Source organism: Elephantulus edwardii, unplaced genomic scaffold (assembly GCF_000299155.1).
Source record: "Elephantulus edwardii isolate Elephantulus edwardi_28Jun2011 unplaced genomic scaffold, EleEdw1.0 scaffold00124, whole genome shotgun sequence".
NCBI lineage: Eukaryota > Metazoa > Chordata > Mammalia > Macroscelidea > Macroscelididae > Elephantulus > Elephantulus edwardii.
In genome coordinates this window covers 5,973,676-6,001,410 of record NW_006399874.1, presented here as the reverse complement: position 1 = coordinate 6,001,410, position 27,735 = coordinate 5,973,676, and the positions used below count along the sequence as shown (strand labels likewise).

At 37.9% G+C, this 27,735-nt stretch overlaps 1 protein-coding gene across 2 annotated transcripts in view; it reads left to right on the top strand.

Annotated features, from left to right (window-relative positions):
• The window catches only part of DST (dystonin), a 674,592-nt gene that overhangs the window by 322,252 nt on the left and 324,605 nt on the right, over positions 1–27,735 (top strand). For both annotated transcript variants that reach the window (XM_006893143.1, XM_006893142.1), the window contains one exon: positions 4,462–4,523. In XM_006893143.1, the coding sequence (XP_006893205.1) occupies positions 4,462–4,523 (62 nt within the window). The remainder of the gene's footprint in view (positions 1–4,461; positions 4,524–27,735) is intronic.

The window sequence follows — 27,735 nt, the reverse complement described above, 5'->3', positions numbered from 1 at the left end:
TTTTGATTTGCATCTTTCTTAGAGCTAGGGATTTTGAACATTCCTTCATGTGCTTGTTAGCCATCTGAATATCTTCTTCGGTGATCATATTGCCTTATTAACATTTCTTCAACCATTTCTTTGTATTATGTCATTTAGGCTTTGTTCAGAAAACTTACTTTGTTATTATAAACTTCTAGGTTTATATTCTCTGTATGTTTGAAAACCCACAATTGAAACTTTAGCATTTATTCTAGAAATAAAATTGCTGGAAAGAGTACCTAAATTTTAAGACTTTAGTTAATATGTTGTTGATTGTTCTTGTTATGTGTTGTACAGTCACCTGTGACTTATAGTGACCCTATGTACAATAGCTTTGAAGCCTGCCCTGTCCTGATCCAATCTTACTGACTCCGACAGAATGGGTAGCCCCATTGCCCCAGTTATTTTATCAGTCCATCTCATCCAGGGTAGTCCCCTCCTACACTGTCCCTTCACCATTCTGAACATGATGTCCTTCTCCAAAGATCGGTCCTTTCTGGCCACATGCACAAGATATTTAAGATGGAGTTTCAAAATCCTAGTCTCCAAGGAGAAACTTGTTTCACCCTCTCTAAGATCCATTTCCCCCGCCCCCTCCCCCATGGTCTATAGGATGTTCAAGATTATTTTTCAGCACCACAGCTCAAAGGCATCGATTTTTCTTCTGTCTTCCTTAGTCATTGTTCAGCTCCGTGATGCATAGCAAATAATTGTGAAGACCATGGCCTGGATCAGGCACTTCTTACTTAGTCTCTAGACTGACATCGTTGCTCTTCAGCACTCTGGAGAGGTCCCTGACAGCAGATTTTCCCAATGCAATTCATCTTTTTACTTCCTGACTGCTGGTGCCAAGAGTGTTGTTTGTGGATCCGAGCAAGCTATAATTGCTAAAAACGTCAATCTCTTTTCCATTTATCATGGTGCTACCAGTTGGCTCAGTGGTGAGAGTCTTTGTTTTCTTGATGTTGAGCTTTAATCCATATTGAAGACTACAATCCATGACCACCTGCAGCAAGCTCTTTAGGGACTCCTCAGTTTCAGGAAACAGTGGTGTGTCATCTCTGCAACGTAGATTGTTGATGAGTCTTCCTCTAATGCTAATGCCACATTTCCTTCTCATAAAGCCCAGCCTCCCAAATGATCTGTTCTCCATATAGATTGAAAAGGTATGGGAACAGCATGCACCCTTGACACACTCCTTTTTTGATTTTTAATCATGCATTGTTTCCTTGCACTGTTCTGAGGACTGCTTCCTGGTCTAAGTGTCACATGAGCACAGTCAAGTGTTCCGGAATATGATTCTCCTCAAAGTTAGCCACAATTTGTTGTGATCCACACAGTCAAATGTCTTTGCATAGTCAAATAAACATAGATAGACAATATTTTGATACTCTGCTTTCTGGCAGGATCCATTAGACATTGGCGATAATGTCTCTAGTGCCACAAGCTCTTCTGAATTCAGCTTGTATTTATGTATGTGTATCGATGTACTGTTCCAGTTGTTTTTAGATAATCTTTAGGATTTTGCTTGCATGTGATATTAGTGATGTTGTGTGATAATTTCCACTTTGTCAGGTCACCCTTTTTTGGAATGGGAATTAAAAAAAAGATCACAGTTGGTCAGGTAGTTGTTCTCTAGATTTTTTGGCACAGCCTAGAGAACACATCTAGGGCAGCATCTGTTTGTTGAAATGTGTCAGTTGGCATTCTGTTAATTCCTTGGGCCTTAGTTTTTTGCCAAGTCCTTCAGGACAGCCTGCACTTCCCCCTTCATCACCATTGCGTCTTGATCATATGTTGTTTCTTTTTTATCTCAGAAAAAAAGTTTATTAGAATTATTTAAAACATCTTCTAGAATGATGATAGAGAGATTTTCTATACTTGGCAGAGTAGTATCAGTGGCAATCAATCAATACCTTAGAACCAATATCTGGAAGTATGTGTACAGTTTTACTTCCAGTTTTCATGTTCCTGAAAATAACCTACATAGTTAGTAGCTTCACGGCTCTTGCTTTGTCTAGGCCTAAGTCTCTTCGGCAAGTGAGTATAAAAAATACTTTCCAGGTAGCTCTGGTGGCCTAGTGGCAAGACGCTGCACTGTAATCCCAGAGGTATGTGGTTCAAATCCACCAGATGCTCTGCTGGAGAAGGAGGGGGCAACTTCCTCCTGTACCAGTCAGATCTGATTTGACGGTACACATTAAAAAAAATACTTTCCATCATAATTGGCATGTATTACTGATTAGTGTCCTGTATTGCTGATTAGCACCTGGCCTTGTTTTCGCTGTTGATTTTGAGCTTCTCCAACAGTTCCTTCCACAGATGTAATCGATCTTATTCCTGTGCATACTATCAGGGTTAATCCATTTGTATAGCCTGCTTTTACATTTCTTTTAAAAGGTATTCACCATGAATAAATTATTGTGCAGAATTCTGTCATCCCATTCCTAGATTTGTTTCTGTCACCCACTCCATGTTTTCCCACTGCTGATTCTTCTTTCAGGTTCCCAACTTTTGCATTCTAGTTACTCATTATTATAAATGCATCTTGGTTGCAGTTTGATTGATTTCTGAGTATGGAAGTTGGTAAAAAGAATCTATTTCCTCCTCTTTGGCTCTGTTTGTTGGTGCATAAATTTGAATGATAGTGGCATTAACAACTTTTCCTTGTACATGTATGGATACTTTCTTGTCACAACATTCTTTGTTTTAGAGCAACAATGTCCAATAGAAATTTCTGTGTTGGTGTGAATGGTCTGTCCATGCTGTCTTATATGTTGTTACCAGTTTGCCATATGAGAGTCAGCTATGGATCAGTTCCAGGTATACAACAACAATAACAGTATGCTGTATTGTCTGTTAGTGTAATTACCTATGTATATGAATTTTTTCACATAGGTTCCCTATTAACATTGGTTCTCATATATTAAGATGTTTTGCCTTTTTATTTCTCATGTTTTAAGAGTTGATACCAATTTCATCCCACATACTGCATATTTTTAGCTACTTTGCTTTGTCCTTATCTTTTTATTGGATTTATCCTATTTTAGAAAGTAGATAGACATTTGTGTTGACAGCTTAAATATTTTTTTTCAGACAAGACACACATTTTCAAAGAACCTCAGTTCCAATACAATAGTTTAAAAGGGTCCATTCGGATAAGGAATAAGAAGGAAAACATGAAGTAAAAAGGCAAAGCCTGTCTTACCCCACAGGGGAAAATTGGAGAAAGTGTGAATTACAGTGAGAGAGGAAAGACCACCACTAGGGATGAGAAAGCTGTTCCCCCAGGCGCAGAAAGGAAGAAGGAAAAAAAGGAAGTAAGGAATTGTAGCCTAGAGGCAGGGAGAAGGAAGTATTAGGGATGTACATAGTAGCCTTTTGCACTAGAATACTTGAGATTTTCCTTTAAGAGAATAACTTGTTAAACAGTCCAAATAATCTTTCTCCATAAAACCATGAGGAAATAATCTATTACCATAACTACAGTAAGCAAATCAGTACTATGATTTATAGTGATTGTCTGGTGAGATCGTTTCTTTCTTACCAGAGACTCTGAGAGAGGAATAGCATGGTTAATAATTAAACCAGAATTTTACTTCAAACGTGAATGTGTGAATTTAAGTCTTCTAAATTTTAAACTATTTTCTGGATAATCTTGGGGCAATGTCCTCTTCTGTAATAGTGTAATGACACTGCCTGTTTCTTGGAGAAGGCCATCGGCAGTGTGGTATGTGTTAAGAGGCTTTGGACAGTTCATGTACAGGAACCTGTGTGAAACTAGTAAAGTTAGGTCAGACACTTTGCTAGAGGTGTGGAGGTGGCAGGGCTGGTTAGATGATGGCGTACATTTATTTAATGAGTGTTTGGAAAATTAGATGAATTAATTTAATAATTATAATAATTATGAGATAATATAATAAATAATAAGTGAAGAGGAGCTGTGCTGCATTCCCGAGGGCATGCGATTCGAGGCCACCAGCTGCTCTGTGGGAGAAGGATGGGCTCTGAAAACCTGCCAGCGGGTCAGCTATGAGTTGGTTCAGACTCTCCGGTGCACAACAACAACAGCAATTCCTTAATAACCTAAGGAATTATTATTATTATTATTATTTTAATTTAAGAAACTTTAATATTTTTAAAATGTATCGCTGCATACCACACTGAACACATCTTTAGCTAGAGTTTCCCTTAGGTGAGGAATTATTATTTTTTTAAAAAAAAATTTATTTACTGGTCAGTAGATGCAACCAATCTGATAGACAGATGTTTAACACTTTTTTTTACAGATAAACTAAATCTTCCAAAAGTTAAAATTCAGACACTCAGCATTGCTTTTGAAATACTTTATTTCTGTTGGTAATGCATAATCACAATTAAAATCTTATATTCGTAGGTTTTACTAACCTTACTTTATATAATTTCCTCTCCTTTGTGCAGATGAACGGGATAAAGTCCAGAAGAAAACGTTTACAAAATGGATAAATCAGCATCTCATGAAGGTCAGTTTGTGTCTCTTTCATATCTTGAAATTTTTAACATAAATATTAAATTTCATTTTTAATATAAATTTGTTGAGCAACAGCTGACTGTTGTAGCTCTGTCGCACAGCTTTTGAGTATCACTTGAAGTAAAGTGCAGAGCCTTTCAGGCATCTATAATTAGTGGGTAAGGGTGGAGATCGGGGAAATAAGTACTCAGTGATTACAGTGTATTCTGTGATGGTAGTAAAGCCTACCATTATTGAACTCCAAAAAGCATCACCAATTTAAGAAATCTGTAAATATTTACATGGTGGGGCATGGAAAAGTGACATTGTTCAGTAAGGGTGGTGTTTGGTTTTGGTTTTTTTCTCCTGAAAGTTGAAAGTAAGTTCAATTATCAGTTTATCTAATAGCAGAAGTTTAAATGAGAATAAAAATGGATTGATTATAGAGACAAGTCTAGATTCATTTACTTATTGTACTTAATATGACCCAAGTCTACATTTTTTTTGTGAGGCAATTCAAGTTGTGGTTCTTAAAGTCTTATTTGTTTTCCTTGGGTCACTTTGAGAAAATAAGCCCTCAGGAATGCATAAAGAATTACATACAGTTTCTTGGACTTAGTGGTCCTTTTGTTTCATTGACTGATTGCCAATAGATTACCAAAAGCAAGTCTGTCTTGGTAGAAGTGCAACTACGATATTCCTTAGAGGCAAGGATGGTGAAATTGTCGCCCTCATGGGGTGTGTTATCAAGAAGGGCCGATCCTTAGATAATCACAACATGCTGGAAAAGGTAAAGGGTCAGAGAAAGAAAAGAACACCCTCAACAAGGTGGATTGACAGACAGTGGGCTGTAACTGTAATAATGGGCTTTACCATGGAGTAGATCATGAAGATGGTGAAAGATAGGGCAAAGATTTGACCTTTTGTTCACAGGGTCACTATGAAGCAACTTCTTGGTACCTAATAACAAGAATTCCTTCCCACTAAACAGCCAGAGCTCATTTGTCTTGTTGTTAAGTGCTGTTGAGTCGTTTGTGACTCACAGTGACCCTATGTACAACAACTCTGAAACATGCTTTATCTCTTTGTATGTGACACACCTACCCCTGTTACCCCAGTCACTGTGTCAGTCCATCTCATCCAGGGTCTTTCTCTCTTATGCTGTCCTTCCACTCTTCTCTTTAGTTTAGAACTTAAAATTAGCTGTTATTAAGTGAAGAACCTTTTTAGGGAGATAGAAAACAGGACCATAGCCTAGGTTAACTGTCCATGCAGCTATTTACATTTTCTCTTTTGTTTCGTATTAGCTCAAATGAACTTCTTTTTAAAATACTTTTTTATTTTATTTTTGTATTTTTAAAAAATTCCCGTTCACTCATTGTTGCACACTTTCCTCCATGCCACCACTCCCATCCAGTTTACTTTTCTCTTTGACAAGTAAAAAAAAAACTTTCATTGTTATATCACCCCTCTCCCCCCATCCCCAAGTCCACTCCACTATGCACATTTCATTATAGACTCTTGTCATGACTATAATACCTAATCATACATTCCTCCTAAACAGTTCTCTCCCTTATCTGTTTCAATGCAGATTATATTATTTATTCCCTCTTAGATTCCCCCCAACTCCGATGTCAGTCCTACTTTACAACAGTGGCACTTTGCAGTATTTGTCCTTTTGTGACTGAGATATTTCACTCAGCATAATGTCCTCCAGAGTCATCCATTTTGTATAATACTTCATGAGATCCTTGTTTTTCAATGCAGCATAGTATTCCATTGTGTGGATATACCACAGCTTCTCTATCCATTCGTTTGTTAATGGGCACTTGGGTTGTTTCCAGCTATTTGCTATTATGAACAAAGCTGCAGTAAACATGGGTGAGTATATATGTGCTTGGGTGACAGTTATGGTTGCTTTGGGGTATATTCCCAGTAGTGGAATTGCTGGGTCAAATGGTATTTCTATTTCCATCTTTTTGAGAAAGTACCATATTGCTTTCCTTTGTGGCTGCACCATTTTAAACTCCCACCAACAGTGAATAAGGGTTCCACTTTCTTCCCAACCTCGCCAGCATTTGTTGTTTCCTGTTCTGTTAAATTTTGCTCTTCTTACTGGGATGAGATGATGTCTCATAGTTGTTTTGTCAAGTTGACTTAACGATTGTATGGATTATGATTAAAATCTCGATATGGCATCTGGAAGTGTCAGAACATAGCTTTTGTCTTTCATTCTTTTATGTCTAGTATTCTAGAACAACAACAACAACAATTCTAAAAATAACTATACTTGAACTATTTATTCAACTACATAGTTAAATATCTAAGAATATTTTGGGGCATCAGGCTGTTAAGGTTAACCATGTTATGTTAAAGTTTATCAGGTAAAGTTTAGCCTTTATGTGGTCTTTTCCATATTTCACCCAAGTGATGATATATGGAATATTATACTACCTATCCCATTTTGTCTCACTAAAAGGATTTTTGGACAGTTTAGCAAGTGACCATTTGGTCATTATCCAACTGGTGTTTAGTATAAAACAAGTATATAAAATTGAGATTTAAAATACTGGTATAAGAAATAAACATCTATAGGGGGTCCATGAGTTACAAATGTCCAAGTTAGTCAACCTACAATTGTGTCAGACTCTGTAAATCCTGCCATATTCAAAATTTGAGATGTATTTGATGACTCATAATAAAAAAAGAGCGTTATTTAGGTGTGGTATCCACTGTAATAGCTTGCCTCCGGAAACCCTATGAACCTGAAGAAAGGATGAAAGGCATGCAAGGGTTGAAGACTTTCGTTCATACTGTTGCTATGAGTTGCCTACGATTCAACAGTACTTAAGAACAACAACATTTGTGACATATATTAAGCACAAGAGAGGAAGAACCTTGATGATATGGATTGACTTAGTGATTGGGGTAATGAGGACAGGTGTGTCAGAGAAAAAAAATTGACACAAGGATAGAGCAGGGTTTAGGGATGTTGTACATAGGGTCATTGTAAGTTGCAAATGACTTGACAGCACATAAGAACAACATTAAGGCACTATTATTACATTAAGGCACTATTATTACAACTTTATATGGAAGGTATTTTAGTGTTTCTTGAAGAAGTTCTTTCGTGTTTTTTTTTATTGCATTGAAACTTACATTATCTACTGAGAGAACTGAACAACAACAACAACTGTATACTAAGACAGAGAACTCTAGGGCTTAAGTAGTAAAGTTATACTGCCAATCCAAAGGCATGTGGTTTGAATCCACCAGATGCAGAAACATGGTACCTCCGGTATGATTTACTGCCTCTGAGAACTTACTGGAAAGTCAGCAATGAGTTGGTTCTGACTCAACTCTACACAACAACAACAACAACAAGAAATCAAGTAATTTGACTAGCTGAAGTTAGATATGGACTATATTTAATTAATTCATGTACAAAGTTGAATAAAAGATTTAAGAATGGAATTCATTTGTTATTTAGAACTGCTGATTTTCTTCATCATCAATATTGTAATTCACTGGAAATTACCATTTTCAGGAAGAGGCAGATAAAAGAAAACAGAAGGGTTCCTTGCTTTGCTTTCTTTTCTCTGAATTAATTAGAAGTGTCTTGTTAAGAACTTTTGTTTTTAGTTAACATAAATGTTAAGGAAAAGGATACCATTAGAAATGAGTTGAAAAAATAAAGAATACTCAGATTGCTCTGATAAGGAGTTGCACTTCCACTCTAAGGCAATGGGTTCAAATCTACCATTGGCTCTGTGGGAGAAAGATAGGCAGTCTCCTCCCATGCAGTGTTTAGTCTCTGAAGACTTGCTGGAGATGGTTATGTCTTTTTGGCAATGATTTTGGGCTTTTTCAAATGATAAACAAGGAGAGAGAAAAGAGGGAATAAAATAGTTCAGATAAAATAATAATACTTCTGTGTAAATTCTCTGTTTTGTGAGTTATGTCACAGTTAACCCGTTAGCCATTGTAACAGGAGTGGTATAAAGGGAAGTTAAAGGTAAAAAAGAAAAGGAGCAGTAGTGGAGGGGATAAGTGCTCACTATCAGCGAGTCTTCTTTGGTTTATAGCAGCCCTGTCTACTGAGGGTGGGCCTTTCCCTCCCAGCCCAGAGTTGCATACTTGTCTCTAAGGAGCCAAGATAGCAGCTGCACCTTCAGAGATATGTGCGTGCTCTCCTCCTGCTAAGACTCACAACCTCACAGACCTAATGGAAGGTCCCTGTGAGTCGGAACCAACTTGACGGCAATGGATTGGATTGGATTTGTTTACGGGACCAGGAGTCTGGAGAAACCTTGTCCATGGCTTCGTTACTGCTGTTAGCTGCCCACTTGTACTGACTCAGTACTGGTTTGTGATATGTTAAATATGCCATCTTTTAAAAAAATTTTTAATATATTTTTTCTTTCTCAGTTACATATTTCAGTCAGTATTATCTTTCTTATTTTACTCACGTCTTTGTACTCTCATTGTGTCTCCAAGATGAACAGGTCTGGACATCTTGCTCACTTTCAAGTAAGATGTGAGATACGTAAAAGACTAAACTCAGAAAAGACATGGAAAGTGTCCTTGAGTCATCTGTTTAGCTCCCTGACTTTAGACATGAGGCTGTGAGTTAGAAAGGGAGTCTTTGTCCCACATTTCATTTTCCCTGAGTGCTAGGATATGTTCTAGACTGAGAAGCAGACTCCCCTGGCTATACAATCGTGTTTACTTTTCTGTGCCTTAATAATTGAAACTCTTTACTGATCACAGTAATCCCTGTGACTTAGGAAGTCGACTATAAAGAAAGGTACACTGAATACCCATGAAATGGAGGAAAGTAAGCACTGTGGAGCTTTTAAAGTAATGCTCATGTAACTGTGAGCTTCGTAATGTGCACATATTTTTCCTGAAAACACATGGTTTTTATAATTAAAAAATTAGCATTTATTTCATATTTCTCAGTTGCACCAGTTTTAAAGTCAATAGAGTATTTAATTAAAATATGTATTTATAGGGTAGCTTTGGTGGCCTAGTGGTAAGGAGCTGTGCTGCAATCCTGAAGGCATGTGGTTCGAATCTACCAGATGCTCCACTGGAGAAGGAGGTGCAGTCTCCTCCTGTGCCAGTCGGGTCTGATTAGATGGAAAACAACAAACAAACAATTATGTGTTTGTTAGAGAGCCAAAGTTTCTGGATTATTTACAATTGTATTTAAATTTTAGTATTCTGTATCTTACTGGTATGACTAAGCCTATCCTCAAATAGATGGTTCTGGCAAGATAATTTTCCTTTTGATCCACCATTCTACCTAATACTAGTGAAAGCAAATTTACCGTATTTACATTCTGCCTCTAAATGTCTCTTAACTATTGGATAGAATTAGTTGTTTACCTTGAAAATTACATAGTCTAGGTAAGTGACTCAGAATCATTTATGTGTTATTCTGTAGCGTAAATTATAATACTGAAGTGTGATCCTAGCTTTTATTGAAAATATCTCTGACTTCAGTTTAACTATCAATTTGATCTAAAGTATAGAAATGGTTGATGGAGGAAAGAATGAAACTTACCATAACTTTATCTTACTTGGATCCACAGTTAACACTCTTGGTACTAGCAGTCAGGAAATTAGGAGATGTTGCACTGGGAAAGTCTGCGGTTAGGGACCTCTCCAAATTATTAAGGAGTAATGATGTCAGTTTGAGGACTAAGATGTGTCTCATTGAAGCCATGGCTTTTCCACTCACTTGCTATTCATTTGAGAACTGGACAGTGAATAAAGATGACAGAAGAAGAATCAATGTCGTTTAGCTGTTGGAAAAGAACACTGAATATCCCATGGACTGCTAAAAGAACAAATGTATATGTCTTGGAGAGAGTGCAATCAGAGTGCTCTTTGGATGTTAGGCTTTGTCTCACATACTTCAGGCATGTTGCAAGGAGGGGCTATTCCTTGTAGAGGACATGATGCTCAGAAAGGTAGAGGGTTGACTGAGTAGAGGAAGAGTTTCAATCAGGTAAATTGACATGGTGACTGCTGCAAAGGCCTCTAATGTGTTGGGAAGTATGAAGACGGCACAGGATAGAACAGGGTTCACTATGAGTTGTACTCGACTGGACAATTAACAACAAAAAATGATTATATTCTTTTATTACTTATGACATTTATTTGTATGTCTTACAGATGACACTAGATGATACCTCTTTATTAACTCTTTCATTGCTGTCATTTTGGGATTGCTTATCACTAGGCAATCAGATCTTCCTCTTACCTGAATTAAAAAACAAAACAATCTATAACCAGGAGAAGATAAAATAGATGAATGGGACCTTCAAAGAATCAAATCCTTATGCACATCCAAAAACTTTTCCAACAGGGTAAAAAGGGAAGCCACAGACTGGGAAAAAGTATTTGGTAATGACATGTCAGATAAGGATCTTCTATCTAGAATTTATAAAATACTTGAAGATCACAACAAGAGAAAAGTAAATAATCCAATAGAAAAATGTGCACAGGATTTGAACAGACACTTCACCAAAGAAGACATTCGGATGGCCAACAAGCACATGAAGAAATGTTCAAAATCCCTAGCTCTAAGAGGGATGCAAATCAAAACAACTGTGAGATATCATCTCACCCCAGTCAGAATAGCAAAATTTAACAGAGCAGCAAGCAACAAATGCTGGCGAGGTTGTGGAGAAACTGGAAACCTTATTCATTTTGGTGGGAGTGTAAAGGTGCAACCACTGTGGAAAGTGGTGTGGTGCTTTCTCAAAAAGTTGCAAATAGATACCATTTGACCCAGCAATTCCACTACTGGAAATATACTCCAAAGAGACCATAACTGACATCCAAGCAGATGCATGTACACCCATGTTTATCACGGCTTTTTTTCACAATAGCCAGGAGTTGGAAACAACCCCAGTGCCCATCAACAAAGGAATGGTTAGAGCAGCTCTAGTATATTCACACAATGGAATACTACGCTGCATTGTAAAACAAGGAACTCATGCAATATTATTCAAAATGTGTGACCCTGGAGGACATTATGCTGAGTGAAATATCTCAGTCACGAAAGGACAAATACTGCATGGTGCTACTGTTGTAGAATGGGACTGACATCAGAGTTAGGGTAAGACTGAAAAAACTGGATAAATTATGTATACTGCATTGAAACAGTTGAGGGAGAGAACAGTTTAAAAGCCATATATGATAGTATAATTATGATTATCACAAGATTCCAGAATTAAGGTTGCATTGTGGAGTGTATTCCGGGCAGTGGAGAATGTGAGGGGGAATCGTATACTAATGAAAAAACTTTTCTTTTCAAAGAGAGTAGCGAACTGGGGGAAATGGTGGGCAGGGAGAAAAGTGCAACGATGAATGAATGGAAATCCAAAATCTCTGTAAATGTTCATTAAAATTAATAAAGTGAAATTAAAAAAAATTAAAAAAAACAACAAAACAACAAACCACCCACCAAAACCAACCATAAAAATCAAACAACTGAAAACAAACCCAAAAATCCAAACGAACAAACAAAACAAAATAAAACCCCACAATCTCATTTCTGTGAAGTTGGGAGTGACTCATAGCTGACCCTCCAGCAAGTTTCCAGAGGTGTAAATCCTGTGGGAGGAAATGACCCGTCTGTCTCCTGTGGAGCAGCTGGTAAATTTGAACCTGCAAACATCTGGGTCTTGTATAACTATTCAACTGCTATTATTCCAGCTCACTTGTAACTTTGTTGTTTAGAAACTTATAGGATAATAATATAAGTAATGGCACTTTAAAAAAAAATTAAATTTGGTGGCATAATTCCACTGGTAACCCAAAGGCTGCTCCTCTCTGGATGTTCAGATCAGCCAGCAGCTCAATGAGCGAAGGAAGGACAATCTCCTTCCCTGTCATTTATAACCTCAGAAACCCAGTAGAGTTGATTTTCAGCCCATGGCAATGAGTTTGAGCTGCTTTTCCTTGAGATTATTATCAAAGATAAGAGATTCCTTTTAAAATTTTTACTTAATAGTCTACAATTAGGACTTGACTATCAAGTTCGTTTCAAGAGAAATTGTTTAAGGAAATGGATAATATTTAGGGGGAGAAGATTGGAGTCTAGAGAAGTCCATACAGTGTACATCCCTCATATAGGAAATTTATAATGGAAATACATTCCTCTGCACTGATTGGTTGTGCTATAAATTTATTCCTTAAAATTATGCAAATGTATATTTATGTAAATCTGGTGGGAATTTTAATTGAGCAATACATGCATGTATTTGAAAAACAAAAGCATTGGATTCACATTAGGACCACACCCTGTTTGTTAGTAGCCTGCTAGGTTACCACATGGGAGACACCCAAACTGCCTATCATATTTATCTTTGTTCAGTCATGCCTTTGGGAAGCTTAATTTACTTGTGACACAGATAATGTTTGTTCACATTGTAAAAGCAAAAGACTTCATCACTCCATGGAATCAATCATATTACTCTTTAACTTCTGATTTGGTGACTAGAAGGAAATGCAAATGCCAAACTGAGAGCATAGTGATAACTTTTAGGAAAGAGAAGAGACTCTATTTGCTCTATGCTCTTGATCATAGTAGTGTTACTCACCTTTGTAAGAACATGGAAACAGCCCAGATGTCCAACCACGGTGGAATGAATTGAGACATTGTGGTACATTCGTAGGATGGAATTCTATACAGCATGCAGTAGCAATGATTTTGAAAATCACTACCTAGCTTGGGAGGGACTAGAAAGCATTATGCTAAGTGAAGTAACTCAGTTCTATAAGGACAAATACTGTATAAGACCATTATTGTAGAAATAGGTAACTAGTAAAATGTGTAGGAGGATCCAGGGAGTGGAAGGACAGGGTCATATACTTTGATGGATAGAGGGAGTGGTGGGTAAAGGAAATGGGAAAAGGCTCATGTGAAAAACTTACGGACTTTGTAAGTGAGCCAATATAAAAGAAAAATTTTATTAAGAAATAATTAGTACAACAAGTAGATTGAGAAATTATGGTACTTTCACACAGTGAAATACTATGCAATATGTAGGAACAATGATTTTGTAAATTATTACCTAAGTTTGGAGGGACTGGAGAGCATTATGTTGAATGAACTAACTCAGTCCCGCAAGGATAAATATCACATAAAGCCATTATTGTAGAGTGAGTATTAGGATCCAAGAGGGATAGGGGAGCGTGAAAGCAGAGTGCAGGGGGCGAGGAAGTTAATATGGGGTTGGTTGTACCATTTGATAATTGGGGGGATGAGGGAAATAGAAATAATTTGTTATTGACAATAGGGTAGTCAAATTTTGTAAACAAACTAGTAGAAAATTTAAAAAAAATTAATATGGTCTTTAAAACAATAGCTGTCTTTTATTGAAAATTTTAGTAGAATCTCATGAAATTATAATATTAATCAGAATGAGAACCTGTGTTCTATGTTTGATTTTTTTACCCCCCTAGCATTATGAGATATTTCAGTCCTGGGAACTGGTTTTCTTTGACTGTAAGATTGTATTTAATTTTCTCTATAGTTCAAACTGCTTACTAATGAATACCCATTGTTTAGGAAGTCATGATTAGACAACTAAAATAGTTTATACACAGGGGAAGATTCTCTGGTTTAAAATGGCTCAACCATTTAAAAACTGTTAATATTATTAACTCTTAATTACTGAAAGCTCAACTCTCTGCAGAATCTGTCAGTTTCCTATTGTGTTAATTCTTATTACAGTCCTACAAGCATGTACTTACTGACTTATTATCTCTGTGTTACAGATGATGAAATGGGAAGATTTCAATACTTTCCCAAGGTCATATATATAGTATTTCTCTAGTCTTGGGTAGAAAATAAAACTGAGAGACTAGTTTAACTTCCCATTTGTTGGACTGAAATGTAAAGATGAAATAAAAATGACATTTCAGTTGTTTTGATTCTAGAGCTTGTACTCTGTCTACAGTAATTTTTAATTTATTAACTATAATTAAAAATGTATTGTCTTTTAGGCAAAAAGTTTATATAGTAAATAAGGTTCTTATTTATACCAGTTGTTATGGTACATTGATTACAGTTTTCACACTGTCAATATTCTTGTTTCCACCATTCTGTTTGTTTTGTGTCCATTTTAATTTCATTTTCCCTCCTTGTCTTCTAATGTTTACTTTGGGGTAATTGTGGCCCATTTGATCTCATATAGTTGATTGCTTCAGGGAGCACATTATTGGTGGGTAATAGACAGTTTTTTGACTGGGAGGTGACCTGAAGGGGTACCTTCAGTTCCATTTTTAAAAGTTCATTTTGAAGTCAAAGTCTTAGCAGGAGATCCTCTCTTTTCTGTCAGTCCAATAGTCTGACCTTTTCAGGAACTTGCATTTTGTTCTGCATTTTCTTTCTCTTTTTATCCAGGGTTAGATTTCAAATGTGTTCCTGCTCAGAATGACATATAGTGGTAGTCGGGCATAATCGGATTCTTCTGGCCACAGGTTAGAAGAGGTTGTGGTTCATGTGGGCTATATGTCTGGTAGACTAGTTACTTATATTATTATTTGCTTCAGGAGCATAGAGATCAGTGGATAGTTGCTGACTAGCTTTTAAGTACATGCTCAGAGAGTACTCAACCAAATAGGATGTGGAACATTATCAGCTAGTCTGTTAAGTTCTTGACATTTAGTTTTTTATTTAATAATTAAATCCTAAAGAGAAAAACAGCTGAGCTTGATATTTGGACAGTGGTCTGATTTCTTTACACATGTTATCTAATGTGAAAGTTATTTCTCTGGTGAAAATATATAAGACGCAACTGTATCATAGAGGAAGGGTTTGGAGTATTTAGAAAAATGTCTGGTTAGAGGCTCAAAATGTAGAATATAGAGATAAATCTTGAAAATCAGATATTTATAAATGAGGAAAAAGTGATTCAGCAAACTTCATACTTTTGAGATTAAGAGCTACATGAAAGTGTGAAATAGCTCTGTGAAGACAAAGTGGTAGTTTGAGATGAAGAAATTAATTCCGAATCCCTTCCTCTTGTAGAATAATGATTTGTTAGTGATAGATTTCCTTATCCAGGATAACATAATGTGTATTTTCAACAGAGTTATGTTAACATCGTAATAGTTTTCAGAGGCCTGTTATTTCAGAAGTGAATGGCCAAACTTTCTTCCTAGTTTGTCTTTATCAGGGAGCTCCACTCAAACCTGTCCACCGTGGGTGACCCTACTGGCATGTGAAACATTGGTAGCACAGCTTTCAGCCTCACATAAACCCACAAGGACAGCAAATGGGCAGACAAGCACTGCACTGATTAGCCCACTGATAAGCAAGTGAGAATACAAATAGCCAGGATACAAATTAGCAATGTGTATGTCAGTTCCCCAATACAAAAAGCTGACAGGTAAGTCTCAGCTGAATATCTCATGGCCTGCCAAAAGAACAAATGGATCTGTTTTGTGAAGGTGCAGCCAGCGTGCTCCTTGGAGACAAGGATGAGGGGACTTTATCACACATACTTTGGGTATGTTGCTAGAAGATTATTTCTTGAAGAGGGACACCATGGTTGGGAAGGTGGAGGGCTGGTGAAAGAGAGGAAGACTTCACCAGGTAGGTTGGCATGGTGACTGCAGCAAGGGGCTTGAGTGTGTCAGAGATTGTGAGGATGACACAGGATAGGACAGTGCTCAGATCAGTTGTTCATAAAGTCGCTGTGAGTTGTACCTGACTTAATGGCACCTAGCAACAACAACAACAACAGCAATATTAACTTATAGCAAGTTCAGGACTGTATTTGAAATATAGTTTAGGAAGAATCTGTGTTTCACACAGCTTGCTATTTTGCTGGGAATATTAAATATGTATATGATGACTTGACAGCACATAACAACAACAACAAATTGTGTAAACTTAAAACAATGACTCAGGACAGTATATAAAATGCACTCGAATGAGAGAGTAAACAGTGTTTTAATAGGTCAGAATCAGGGAACTTAGGGTAACTTGAAGAGAGTAGAAAAATTCAAATTCCACTACAAAACTCTAAGGACCAGTTGACTTCAGCCTGTTCCACTTTCATTCTCTCTCCAGTTTCACATGCAGCACTTCTTCCTCTGCCCCAACCACCTGGAGGTAGGTCACATATCACAAATTAAAGGGCATGGTCATCCAGGCTCCCTGTCCAAGACTTTAGACTGTAACTACAAGCTTGTGAGTCCCCACAACTCATGCACTTCTGCCCTGCTAGGTAATAATGTGGGATTTCCTCTCTCCTTCACAATGCCAGCTGTAAGCTTGGAAGTTCCTAGGGTCCTTCTCACTTCTAATTTATTGGCTACACATTTGATGATTCCTTCTATCCCCTTGAGGATACTAACTGTACATTTAGTTATTTTCAGCCTCCTTATTTATGATCTCTTGGCTTAGTAGTATGTTAGGTTGACTCAAAACTTAGGGAAAGTACCATACTTATGAGTACAGGTTTTTAATAGTAAAAAGGATGCAAATGAAACATAGGGTAGAGTTTGGGCAGTCAGGCCCCCTCAAAATTTTTCTGTCCCAATATGGACAAGCTTCCCTCCAATGTGCATCACTCAACCAGGAACCTCTTGGGGGCTCATTTCATAAGCAGAATTGATGGACTAGACCACCTTCTAGACTTGCCTGCCACACCTGAGTGAACATATTGACGTTTCTCACATGTGTTCTGGAAACCTCATCAAAGACATCTGAATACCTGGGGTAATTCACAGCTTTCATGGGTTTTCAAGAATGAAAGACAAAGTCCAGATTTTTTTAGGTAAAGTAAACCTTGATGGTTCACAGAAGATCACTTAAGTTGGCTAAAGAAGGAGAATTGGTATGAGGAAGAGGGAGACAACAGCCAGCCTGAAGTACCTAAATGATAGGATTTGCTTGGAAGGTCAGTGGGTTAGACAGAAAAAGATGAGTGAGGTCAGATAAGAGACAGCTGTGACATGTTAGTTAGGGATGCTTTTAATACATTTTTAGGATGGAATGATGTAATTGAATTGGTGTTTTAGGAAGAACCTTACATTTTATGCACAGGCATTACATAGCTAAAACAAACAAGCAAGCAAGCAAACAAACAAACAGAAACCCATTGTTTAAAGTTATTTCTGATTCATACTGACCCTTTACAACAGAGTACAACTACTTCATAGGTTTTTTTAAACTATAACTTTGTATGGATATGCACTTTTTGCCTGTGTTAGATAACATTTTTCTCCCACATTAAGTAACTTAGTTGTGAATTCCATGTGGTGATTGACTCTTCACCTAATTGAAGCTCAATAAGTGTTTTCTCAAGGAGTGAACTTAGAGGTAGACATTTACAGGCTTTCTTTTAAAGCTACTCTGCTTTGTATTAAAGAGCCCACCACTTAGCAGATGTACACATGGGAGGGATATTCAGTGTAATACATCCATTCTGAAAATGTAAGCCCTACTTTTAAACTGGGAACTCTGGTGGTGTGTCATTAGAGATGTGCTAGTAACCCAAAGTCGGTTTCAATCCATGAGCTGCTACGAGAGTGAAAGAGGAGCCGCCTTCTCCCCTGCAGTTTACAACCTCTGGAAGCCCTCTGAAGGGTCAGCTATGAGCTGGTTCCTACTTAAAGGCAATATTCTTCCTTGAACCATCAAGTCAGGGAGCTCTCCGGTGGCTTGATGGTAAGGAATCGTGCTGCGAATGCAAAAGGTATGCGGTTAGAATTCACTAACAGCTTCATGAAATAAAGATGGACAGTCAACTCCCTTGCGATTTACTGCCTTTGAAAACCCACTGGACGCTGGCTGTGGGTCACTTCTGACTTGATGGTACACAGTAACAACAAGAATCGAGTCAGAACTGAGTCAGGCTGCCCCTCCAGAGGGTTTTCAGAAGCGATAAATGACAGCGGAGGAAATTGTTTTTTCCTCCATTGGAGCACCTGGTGAGTTCAGAGGCTTAGGATTGGCAGTGCAGCTCCTTACCACTGAACCATCAGAGTTTTGCTCAACCATCTGAGCTCAGAAATTAGACTAATTTCAGAGAAATTAATTGGAGAACTTCTTTTTTTTTTCTATAATTATATTTTATTAATTTTCATAAACATTTACAGAGATTTTGGGCTTCCACTCATTCATTGTTGCACTATTCTCTCTACCCTCCTCCCAGTTTGTTCTTGTCCAAATGCCACAGTGCTTGTCAAAGCCAGTTCTGATTAATCTTCTTTGTCAGTGTGTCCTTTGCCATTCCCTATCACTCCTCCCTGAGAGAGACTTCACCCTGAGTCATAAGGAAAAGGGGATGGCGTATTCTCTTAGCTACTTCCTGCTGAAAAGGGATGCTGTGGGTTTCAGGGTGAAGATCTTCTCTCACTACTCTAAAGGGCCCCTTTGGCAGTAGGAAACACATAGACTATTATGGAGATTGATTTTGGAATTTAGATGCACTCTTATTGATTGTGCTTGGCTGTACATGTTCATATCCTTGAAGATGTATCATGGGGGTGTTGCAACCTAGAAGACACAAATTTGACTAACAAGTTATAAGTACATGAGTCCAAAAATTATGGAAAAGTAAAAGAAAAGATTCTTTCATTGTTTTACAAACCCTCCCCCAGGTCCCCTCCACCATGTAGCCCTCGCTCTAGTCTCCTGTGATGACAGAAATACCTAGTTATATCTCTCTTTTAAACGGTTCTCTCCCTCCTCTGTTTCAGTGCAGTATACATTATTGAACCCATCTTACTCAGTCTCTCCCCAACCCCAAGGACAGTCCCATTCTACAACAGTGGCATCATGTAATATTTGTCCTTTTGTGACTGGGATATTTCACTCAGCATAATGTGGAGAACTTCTTAAATTAGATAAAATTAACCAGTGAAAATGTAAAGTTTTGCTCAAAAATAGAAATACTTGTATGTTACAGAAAGTCTAGTGAAGCAGTAATTAATTTGTTAGAACCTGGGAGCTTTGTTGACATCTGATTTGCAATTCTGTAACACCTGAATGCAATTTCAGACTGTCTTTATGGAGCCAAGGGTCTGTAACCCTGCACTATTCCATGGTTAGGCCATATCCTAACTCTTTCATTTGGTTCGTGACAGTGTATTTTTAGGGAAAAGTCAAAGAAACCATGTGTATAAACAGGCATACAGGATGGTGAGTGTTTTGGAAACTATCTTAAGCGAAGAGTTACGGAAACAGGTGAGGGAGTTGACCTTAATATGGGCAGAGAAGACATTTAGCGAGAATGTAATCCTAGGTTTATTTAATCCAAAAGTAGGGTTGCTAAGTAATTTCGGGGTTGAAAGTCTACATTCAACATTAAATATACCCCTCCCCAACCCTACATAAACCCCTGAGCTTGCTCCATGAGGGCCCAGCATCGCTCCTAGTTATTGTTCTTTATTGTCGAGTCCAAACCAACTGACCCTCCATAGCTGACCCTCCAGTGGGTTTTCAGAGGCACTTAGTCACACTGGAGGAGATAGATTGCCCATCCTTCTCCCAGGGAGCAGCTGGGAGATTGGAACAGCATGCCTTTGGGATTGCAGTGCAGCTTCTTACCGCAAAGACACCCCCATTCCCTTACAAATATGTATGTTTATATAGCTGAAGGTGTAAAAGCACTCAGTAGGTAAGTGTATGTACTTTTTAAAATCTAAGTATATTTTTAGTCTTAAGATGACACAGGATAGTAGAAGGCTCCAATTTGTTGTTATTAGGGTCACTATCAGTCTTGATTGATATGATGGCACCTACAAAGAACAACATAGCTGCTGTAAAAGACTTGGGAGTGTAAAGCAATTGTTGTTGCTGCTGTGTGCCATCAAGTTGCCTGTGACGCATAGCGACCCTCTGTATAACAGATCTGAACCCTGCTCTAGCCTGAGCCAATCATGTTGTCACTAATATGCCTACCCTCATTACTCCAGTCACTGAGTCAGTCCATCTCATTGAGGGTCCTCCTCTCCTGTACTGTCCCTCCACCCTCCCAAGCATGATGTCCCTCTCCAAGGATTGGTCCCTCTTTGTAACATGTCCAGAGTATGTCAGGTGAAGCTTCAGAATCCTTGCCTCCAAGAAGCAGCCTGGTTTCGCCCTCTCCAGGACAAACCTGTGTGTTCTCCTATCAGTCCATGTTATATTCAGTACTCTTCTCCAGCACCACAGCTCAAAGGCATCAATTCTCCTTCCATCATCCCTAGTCATTGTTCACCTTTCTGATGCATCACACTAATTGCAAAAACCATGGCCTGTATCAGGTGCACTTTAATATCCAGACTGAAATCATTGCTCTTCAGTACTCTGGCCGCTGCTGATTTTTGTTTTTTGTCTTTTAAAAAATCTTTTGCGGTTTTGGAGACTAGGAGTTAAAAATCAAGAGCCAAAATCAAGACAAAATTGTGCTCCCTCCTCTTGCTTTAGGGAATGTCTTCCTTGCTTCTTTTGCTTGCTGGTGACTTTCAGCATTCCTTGACTTGTGGCCACATCAGTCTAATCTCTGCCTCCGAAATCACATTGCTTCCTCCTTTTCTCTGTATATATATATGTGTCCGTGTGTTTGTGAAATATCCTTTACCTCTGTCTCTTAAGAACACTTGTGACTGAATTTATATCCCATTAAAAGACAAGAGAGTCTCAAAGCATCTTTCTATCTTATTTGTAGTTCAAAGCATCTTCCTACCTGATTTGTAGTTCAAAGCATGTTTCTTCTCTGATTTGTAGTTCAAGTTGGAATAAGTGTCTGCATTCCATATGTCACCTTACTTTCATGTAGGAAAACTCTGAAAGCCTGTTCAGTGATTTAAAAGACACACAAAACAGCCAGTGAAGATGTTTTAAATTTATTATGAGTTAAGATTTGGTTTCGGTTGTTTCAAAATGGGCACAATTTTATATAACACTAAAAGGTAAATACATGTTGTTTATTACCTGGAGGCTCCTTTTTTCTAGATGTTTATAACCTATATGCTGCTTATAATGTAGGATAATTTCTCCATCGGAAGATCAGGAATTGAACCACATCTTCAGAGACTTTTTTTTCCAAATGAAGTAACATTTATAGGTTGTAGAGAGTATATGACTTGTTATCTTTGGAATTACCATTAAGCCTGTAATGTAGTCCTTGGTTGACACAAGCAATTTGGACTTGAATAGCATCACAAAGGGAGCACTGGTGGCTTAATGGGAAGCAATTGCACTGCCAACCCAGAAGTATGTGGTTTGAATCCATTAGCTGCTCTGCGTGTGAACGATGGGCAGTCTTCTCCCATGTGAGTTATTGCCTCTGAAAGCCCACTGGAAAGTCAGCTGTGATTAATTCCGACTCGATGTTATGTAACAACAAAAACAACCATTACAAATATTGGTGGTTTGAACCCACCTAGAAGGACTACAGGAGAAAGACATGGTAATATACTTCAGTAAAGATTGCAGCCAAAAATCTTAGGAAGTTCACCTTTATTCTGTAGCACGTACGGTTGCTATAAATTGGAACAAATATGATGGCAGTGGTTTGTTTTGTTTTTTTTTTTTAATCCTACAGTAGATGTGAATAACCTAAAGTGCTTGATATGCAAATTTCGTAGGACAGGACTCTCCCTAACAATTGCAGAATTTACTCTAATGGCGATTAATTATGGAATAGAAATGATCAGTGCATTCAATGAAAAGCTGACCTAGGCAATGTTTAAGAGACTACTGTCACTAAGATTATAAAGGTCAGTGACTCCTGCAGATGGCAGTATGAGTGAAATACTAAGTAACAGGGTTAGACTAGAGTTAGTTTAATATTTTTTAGTATTTTCTTTGAAAATAATTTTAAAATTAAGACATTTATAGAAATAATAGTTCAAGCAGACTGGTTATACTTTATTCAGACTGAAATTTTGTTAATGTTTTCATATTTTTATATTAAAATTTGGTGTCTGCTCTATAGATACAAATATGCTCAGAAATACAAAATAATTACATATTTGCATGCACATATATACTAATGTTTGTATGTATGTTATTTCTTAACTGACTCTTGGATTTTCAGAGTCAGTAAATCACACAGGAGGAGTTTGCCTTTGTTTCTCATGCAAAGCGGTTGATGGATTTGAACTGTATTCTTTCAGAATGGTGGTAAAATTCCTTACCTGACTGAGTCATTAGATCTCCCTATATTTGTATGTATGTGTGTGTATGTAGATAATTGTTGTTACTATGTGCCATCTAGTTGACTGCAACTCATAGAGACCCTATGCACAGTATCCTTGAACCCTGCTCTATTCTGAGCCAGTCTCACTGACTTCGGCAAACCTATCCCCATTATCCTAGTCAATCCTTCTCATTTAGGGTTGTCCTCCCTCTTTCTATCCTTCCACCCTCCCAAATATGATGTCTTTCTTTGATGACTGGTCCCTCCTGGCAACATGCCCAGTGTATGTGAGATGGAGCTTCAAAATCTTTGCCTCCAAGGAGCAACTTGGTTTCATCCTCTGCAAGACAGACCTGTTCATTCTCTTGGCAGTCCATGTATGTTTAATACTCTTCTCCAACACCACAACTAAAAATTGTTTGGAAATTACCAGGTAGAGTTTATTCCTGGTATACAAAAGAGATCATTAGTTAACTACATTAACACAGATGGATTTTGTCTTTTGATTTCCTAACTGCTGATGCCAAGAGTATTGATTGTGGACCCAAGCAAGCTAACATTGTTAACAATCTCAATCCCCTCTCCATGTATATATTTGTATATTCCTGCTTGTACAGTGGTAAAACTTCAACCGAAAAGTCAGCTGCTTGAACTGACCTTTGTTTTCAGGGGAACAAAGACCTGGTGTCCCCCTCCCATAAAGATTAGAGCCTAGGAAACCCTAAGGGTGGCCTTATAGAGTTTCTGTAAGTGGGAGTTGATTTGATGACACACAGCAACAGTGTGTGTATGTGTGTATATGCATAATTACTTTTTCTTTGAACCATTTGAGGACAAGTTACTTACAACATGGCCTTTCACCCCTAAACACTTACTTGGTTTTCCTAAAAATAAGTTTGTTTTCTTTCATAACCATACGATAGTTGCCAGTTTCATAAATTTATAATAATATAATACATAGAATTATTGTTTCATACACTAGTTTTATTAATTGGTATAACAATGTTCTGTGTAGCATCTTCTCCCACAGGGCAGTACCCAGTTAAGATCATTACTACCTCCATAGTCATAACCATTTAATAAATGCTTACTCTGTGTCCAAACCTGGACTAGATGAAATTGATGCTCAAAGAGCCTAGGTAATCAACCCAGCATGATGCCTCTAGAAATGTGTTATAAATGAGGTTTAATCTAGGTTCTTCAGGCTCTCGAGATGAACTGTGATCATCTCACCTCACACTATGCCAGAGACATGGGAATAATCAAGAATAAATGAAAACAGAGAAGTAAAAGCTTGAAAGAAAAGGCCAATATGCTAGTACATATTTCTCCTTTCCTCAGTCTTGTGCATCAGGATTGGAGGAAGATTCATCAACAACCTGCGTAATGCAGATGATACAACCTTGTTGCCAAATCTGAGGAGGACTTAAAGCATTTCCTGTAGAAGATCAAGGACTGTAGTCTTATGTACCGATTGAATCTCAACATCAAGAAAACAAAGATTCTTACCACCAGGTCATTGGCAGCACCATGATAGATGAAGAAGAGATTGAGTTTGTTAACAATTTTATTTTGCTGAGATTTCCAGTCAATACTCTTAGCACCAGCAGCCAGACAATCAAAAGATGAATGGCATCAGGTAAATCTGCTGTCAGGGACCTCTCTAGAGTACTGAAAAGCATTGGTGTCAGTCTGGTGACTGAGGTGCACCTGATCCAAGCCATGGTCTTCTCATTTACTAGCTATCTATCTACAAGCTGGTGAGTGATAAAGGATGACAGATGAAGAATCAGTGCCTTTGAGTTGTGGTGCTAGAGAAGAGTATTGAACCTACTGTGGACTGCCACGAGAACAAATAGGTATACCCTGGAGAGGATGAAACCAAGCTGCTCCATAGAGGCAAGGGTTGTAAAGCTCCATCTGATGTACTTGGGCATGTTGCCAGGAGGGACCAATCCTTGGAGATGAGCATCATGTTTGGAAGGGTGGAGAGTCAGTAGAGGAGGGGAAGACCCTGGCTGAATATACTGACACAATGACTGTGGCAGTGGGAGTAGGTGTGTCTGTGGCAGTGGTGGTGGTGGTGGGCAGGTTTGTCAGAGGCAGTGACGTTGGTCAGGATAGGGCAGGGTTCAGAGCTATTGCTCATAGGGTCACTGTAGTTGACAAAGGGAGCTGTAGTTGACTCAAAGGCATATGACAACAGCAACAGTTTCTCTTAACATTTTCCCAGATAGGCTTTATTGGCAGGCCTTGGCCTATTATTTGCATTCTTCTCTAATCAGTGAAAGAATGTAGAGATAAGAAAGTGCATGAAAAAAGCAAATCAACTTTGCTGAAGGTCATTGTTTAACTGGGGAGTAGGGTACTTCTGAGAAAGGCAGTTTGAAAAAAATTAAAAATTATACTTTGATCAGTGATGCTAACATGCTCCAAATCGTGTTTGGTAGACCCTCGCATTGGCAGAAGTGTACATAATCGGTAGTATGTAGATTAAAGCAGAATACTTGTTTTATTATTTGGTATTAGACTTTTAGCTGTGTAAGCTCAGTGGTTGTGTCTGTCTGAGTTAATAAAGTATCCTTAATGTCTAATGCTCTTGTCGTCAGACTACACTAAGGAGTTTACTGTTTAATGATTGAATGTGAAGCCAAATGAAACACTTTTCCCCTCTAGCTACGATACAGAACTTTAACTACCATAATGGGAAAAAAGAAAAGAATAAATTTATTTGAAGACAAAACAAAAACTCAAAATCTAAAGAAAAAAATTAATTTATGATAGCTTTCTGAAAGGTAAAATGACATATTATCAGAATAGAAATTGAAGCTTCAGTACAAAAGACTTGTTATTATAGAAGACTTACGTTTAGGATATTGGTTGTATACTACTTTTTCTTGTTGTTGTTGTTCTTCCCATTGCATGATTCTTATTTCCATTGTGGTAAGGCACAAGAAGTTGACTTAGAGATGAGATTGATAATGTTTGTCTAAGGTGAGTAATTAGCTTTGTTTTACAAATCTATGGTTACAGTCATCAGTTCAGAATTTGGATGATTATTGGCTAGAGCCAGAGTCCTCATACTTCAGAGTTCTCTGATAAATGAGAAATTCTCTATTGTTTTATTACAGATGTAGTTAGATTTTTTTGAAAATCTAAAATGTTCCTCTCTGTAGAAACAGTAGAAGATCTTGTTTTCCAGTCCTTCCTTCATCAGGATTTTCTCTGTTGCAAACCTGAGGGGGAAATGTATAAATTAGTTATAAGAGTTTACAGAAGATAAGTATCGAAGGGGACCAAAGTTATTACTTACAGAGGAAGGGCCACAGAAGAGGATTTGAAAGCAATTAGTGTCAAAGGTAACAGTGGGTCAAGTTAGACTAGCTAAGTAAGAGCTTTGGAGCCAGCCCATATAGTGACATTTGAACTCATTATATAGAAGCAATTACAGTGTGGTAATTGTAATTGAGGAGTAAGTGTACACACTAGAAGAGAAAATGTTTTCCCTTTCCCCTAGTCCCCAGTAGGTTTAAGTTTGAAACCTTCCCATTTCCTTTCTGCATCTGTTAATGGAAAAAGGAGCTGACTTCAAAAGCAAGCTATTTGAGTTAGAAGACGTGTATAGTTCTGTAAATGCATCTCAGAGCTGGGCAGTGAATAAGGATGATAGAAGAATTGATACTTTTGAGCTGTGGTATTGTAAAAGAGTACTGAATATCCCACAGACTATCAAAAGACCAAACAAATTCATCTTTGGAAAAGTGTAGTCACAGTGCTTCGTGCTTCTTAGTGGCAAGGATGATGAAACCTCACATACTTTGGTCATGTTGTTAGGAGAAGGCTATTCCCTGGAAAGGGAAGTCATGCTTCGAAAGGTAGAGGGGTCAGCAAAAGAGACGAAGACCCTCAACAAGATAGATTGATGCGGTGCACAAGGATGGCACTGATTTCAGATTTTGTTGCTCATAATATTGCAGTGAGTTGTATTTGACTCAGTGGCACCTAACAACAACAACAACAACAACAACAATATAAATGGTAAAGGTGCTCAGGTACCATAGGCCACCTGGAGTTGCACTGTTAATCCCAAGATAGTGTCTCTCTGATAGCTTGAATCCACCAACTGCTCTAAGGGGAAGAGATGTGTAATCGCCTTCCATGTGATTTACGTAGTGTTGGAAGCTCAATGGAGGATCAGTCCTAACTCAATGGCAGTGAGTGAGTGTGAATGATAAATGACAAAAGTTATGTCTGATGGTGCTGTGTTGTGTTGTTGCCATATATGTATTCCGACACTGATGTTTACTTGAAAACTTAATCACAATTATTGAAATACTCTCTCATGATTTTTAAAAAAACTCCCATGAAAATAAAAATTTTCAAATAAAATGTCAAGAAACTACAGAAAGTGCAGGTATTCCCTGCCACATAGGTTTAAAAGTTCTTAAGTAGATGTTTTGAAGAGCAATGAAATAATTTTAAAGACAAAATTGCACCTGTTCCAAACCATGGTCTTTTCAGTTGCTTCAATTACACATTCAGTGGTGCACGATTAATAAGAATGACCTAGGAAGAGTGGACACCCTTGAGTTGTGGTGTTAGCGAAGAGTATTGCATGTACCGTAGACTGCCAAGTGGACAAACAAGTATGTCTTGGAGAAGGTGCAACTAGGGTCTCCTTAGAAACAAGTGTGGTGAAACTTCTTCTCACATACTTTGGCATGTTGCCCCTCAGGAGAGGCTAGTTCTTGGAAAAGGACATCATACTGAGAAGGATGAGTGAAGGAGTAAAGAATCACAACTAAATGAATTTACAGTTACTATAACAGTGGGCTTAAGTATCTCAGACATGATGAAGATGGCACAGGATAGAACAGAGTTTAGGGTCATTGTTTATAGGGTTGATTTTATGATCTAACAAGAAGTTGTTGTTGTTATGTGCCATCGAGTCGCTTGCGACTCATAGCGACCCTATGTACAACAGTCCTAAACCCTGCTCTATCCTGTGCCAATCTCATTGCCTCCGACATACCCATCCCGATTACCCCAGTCACTGAATCA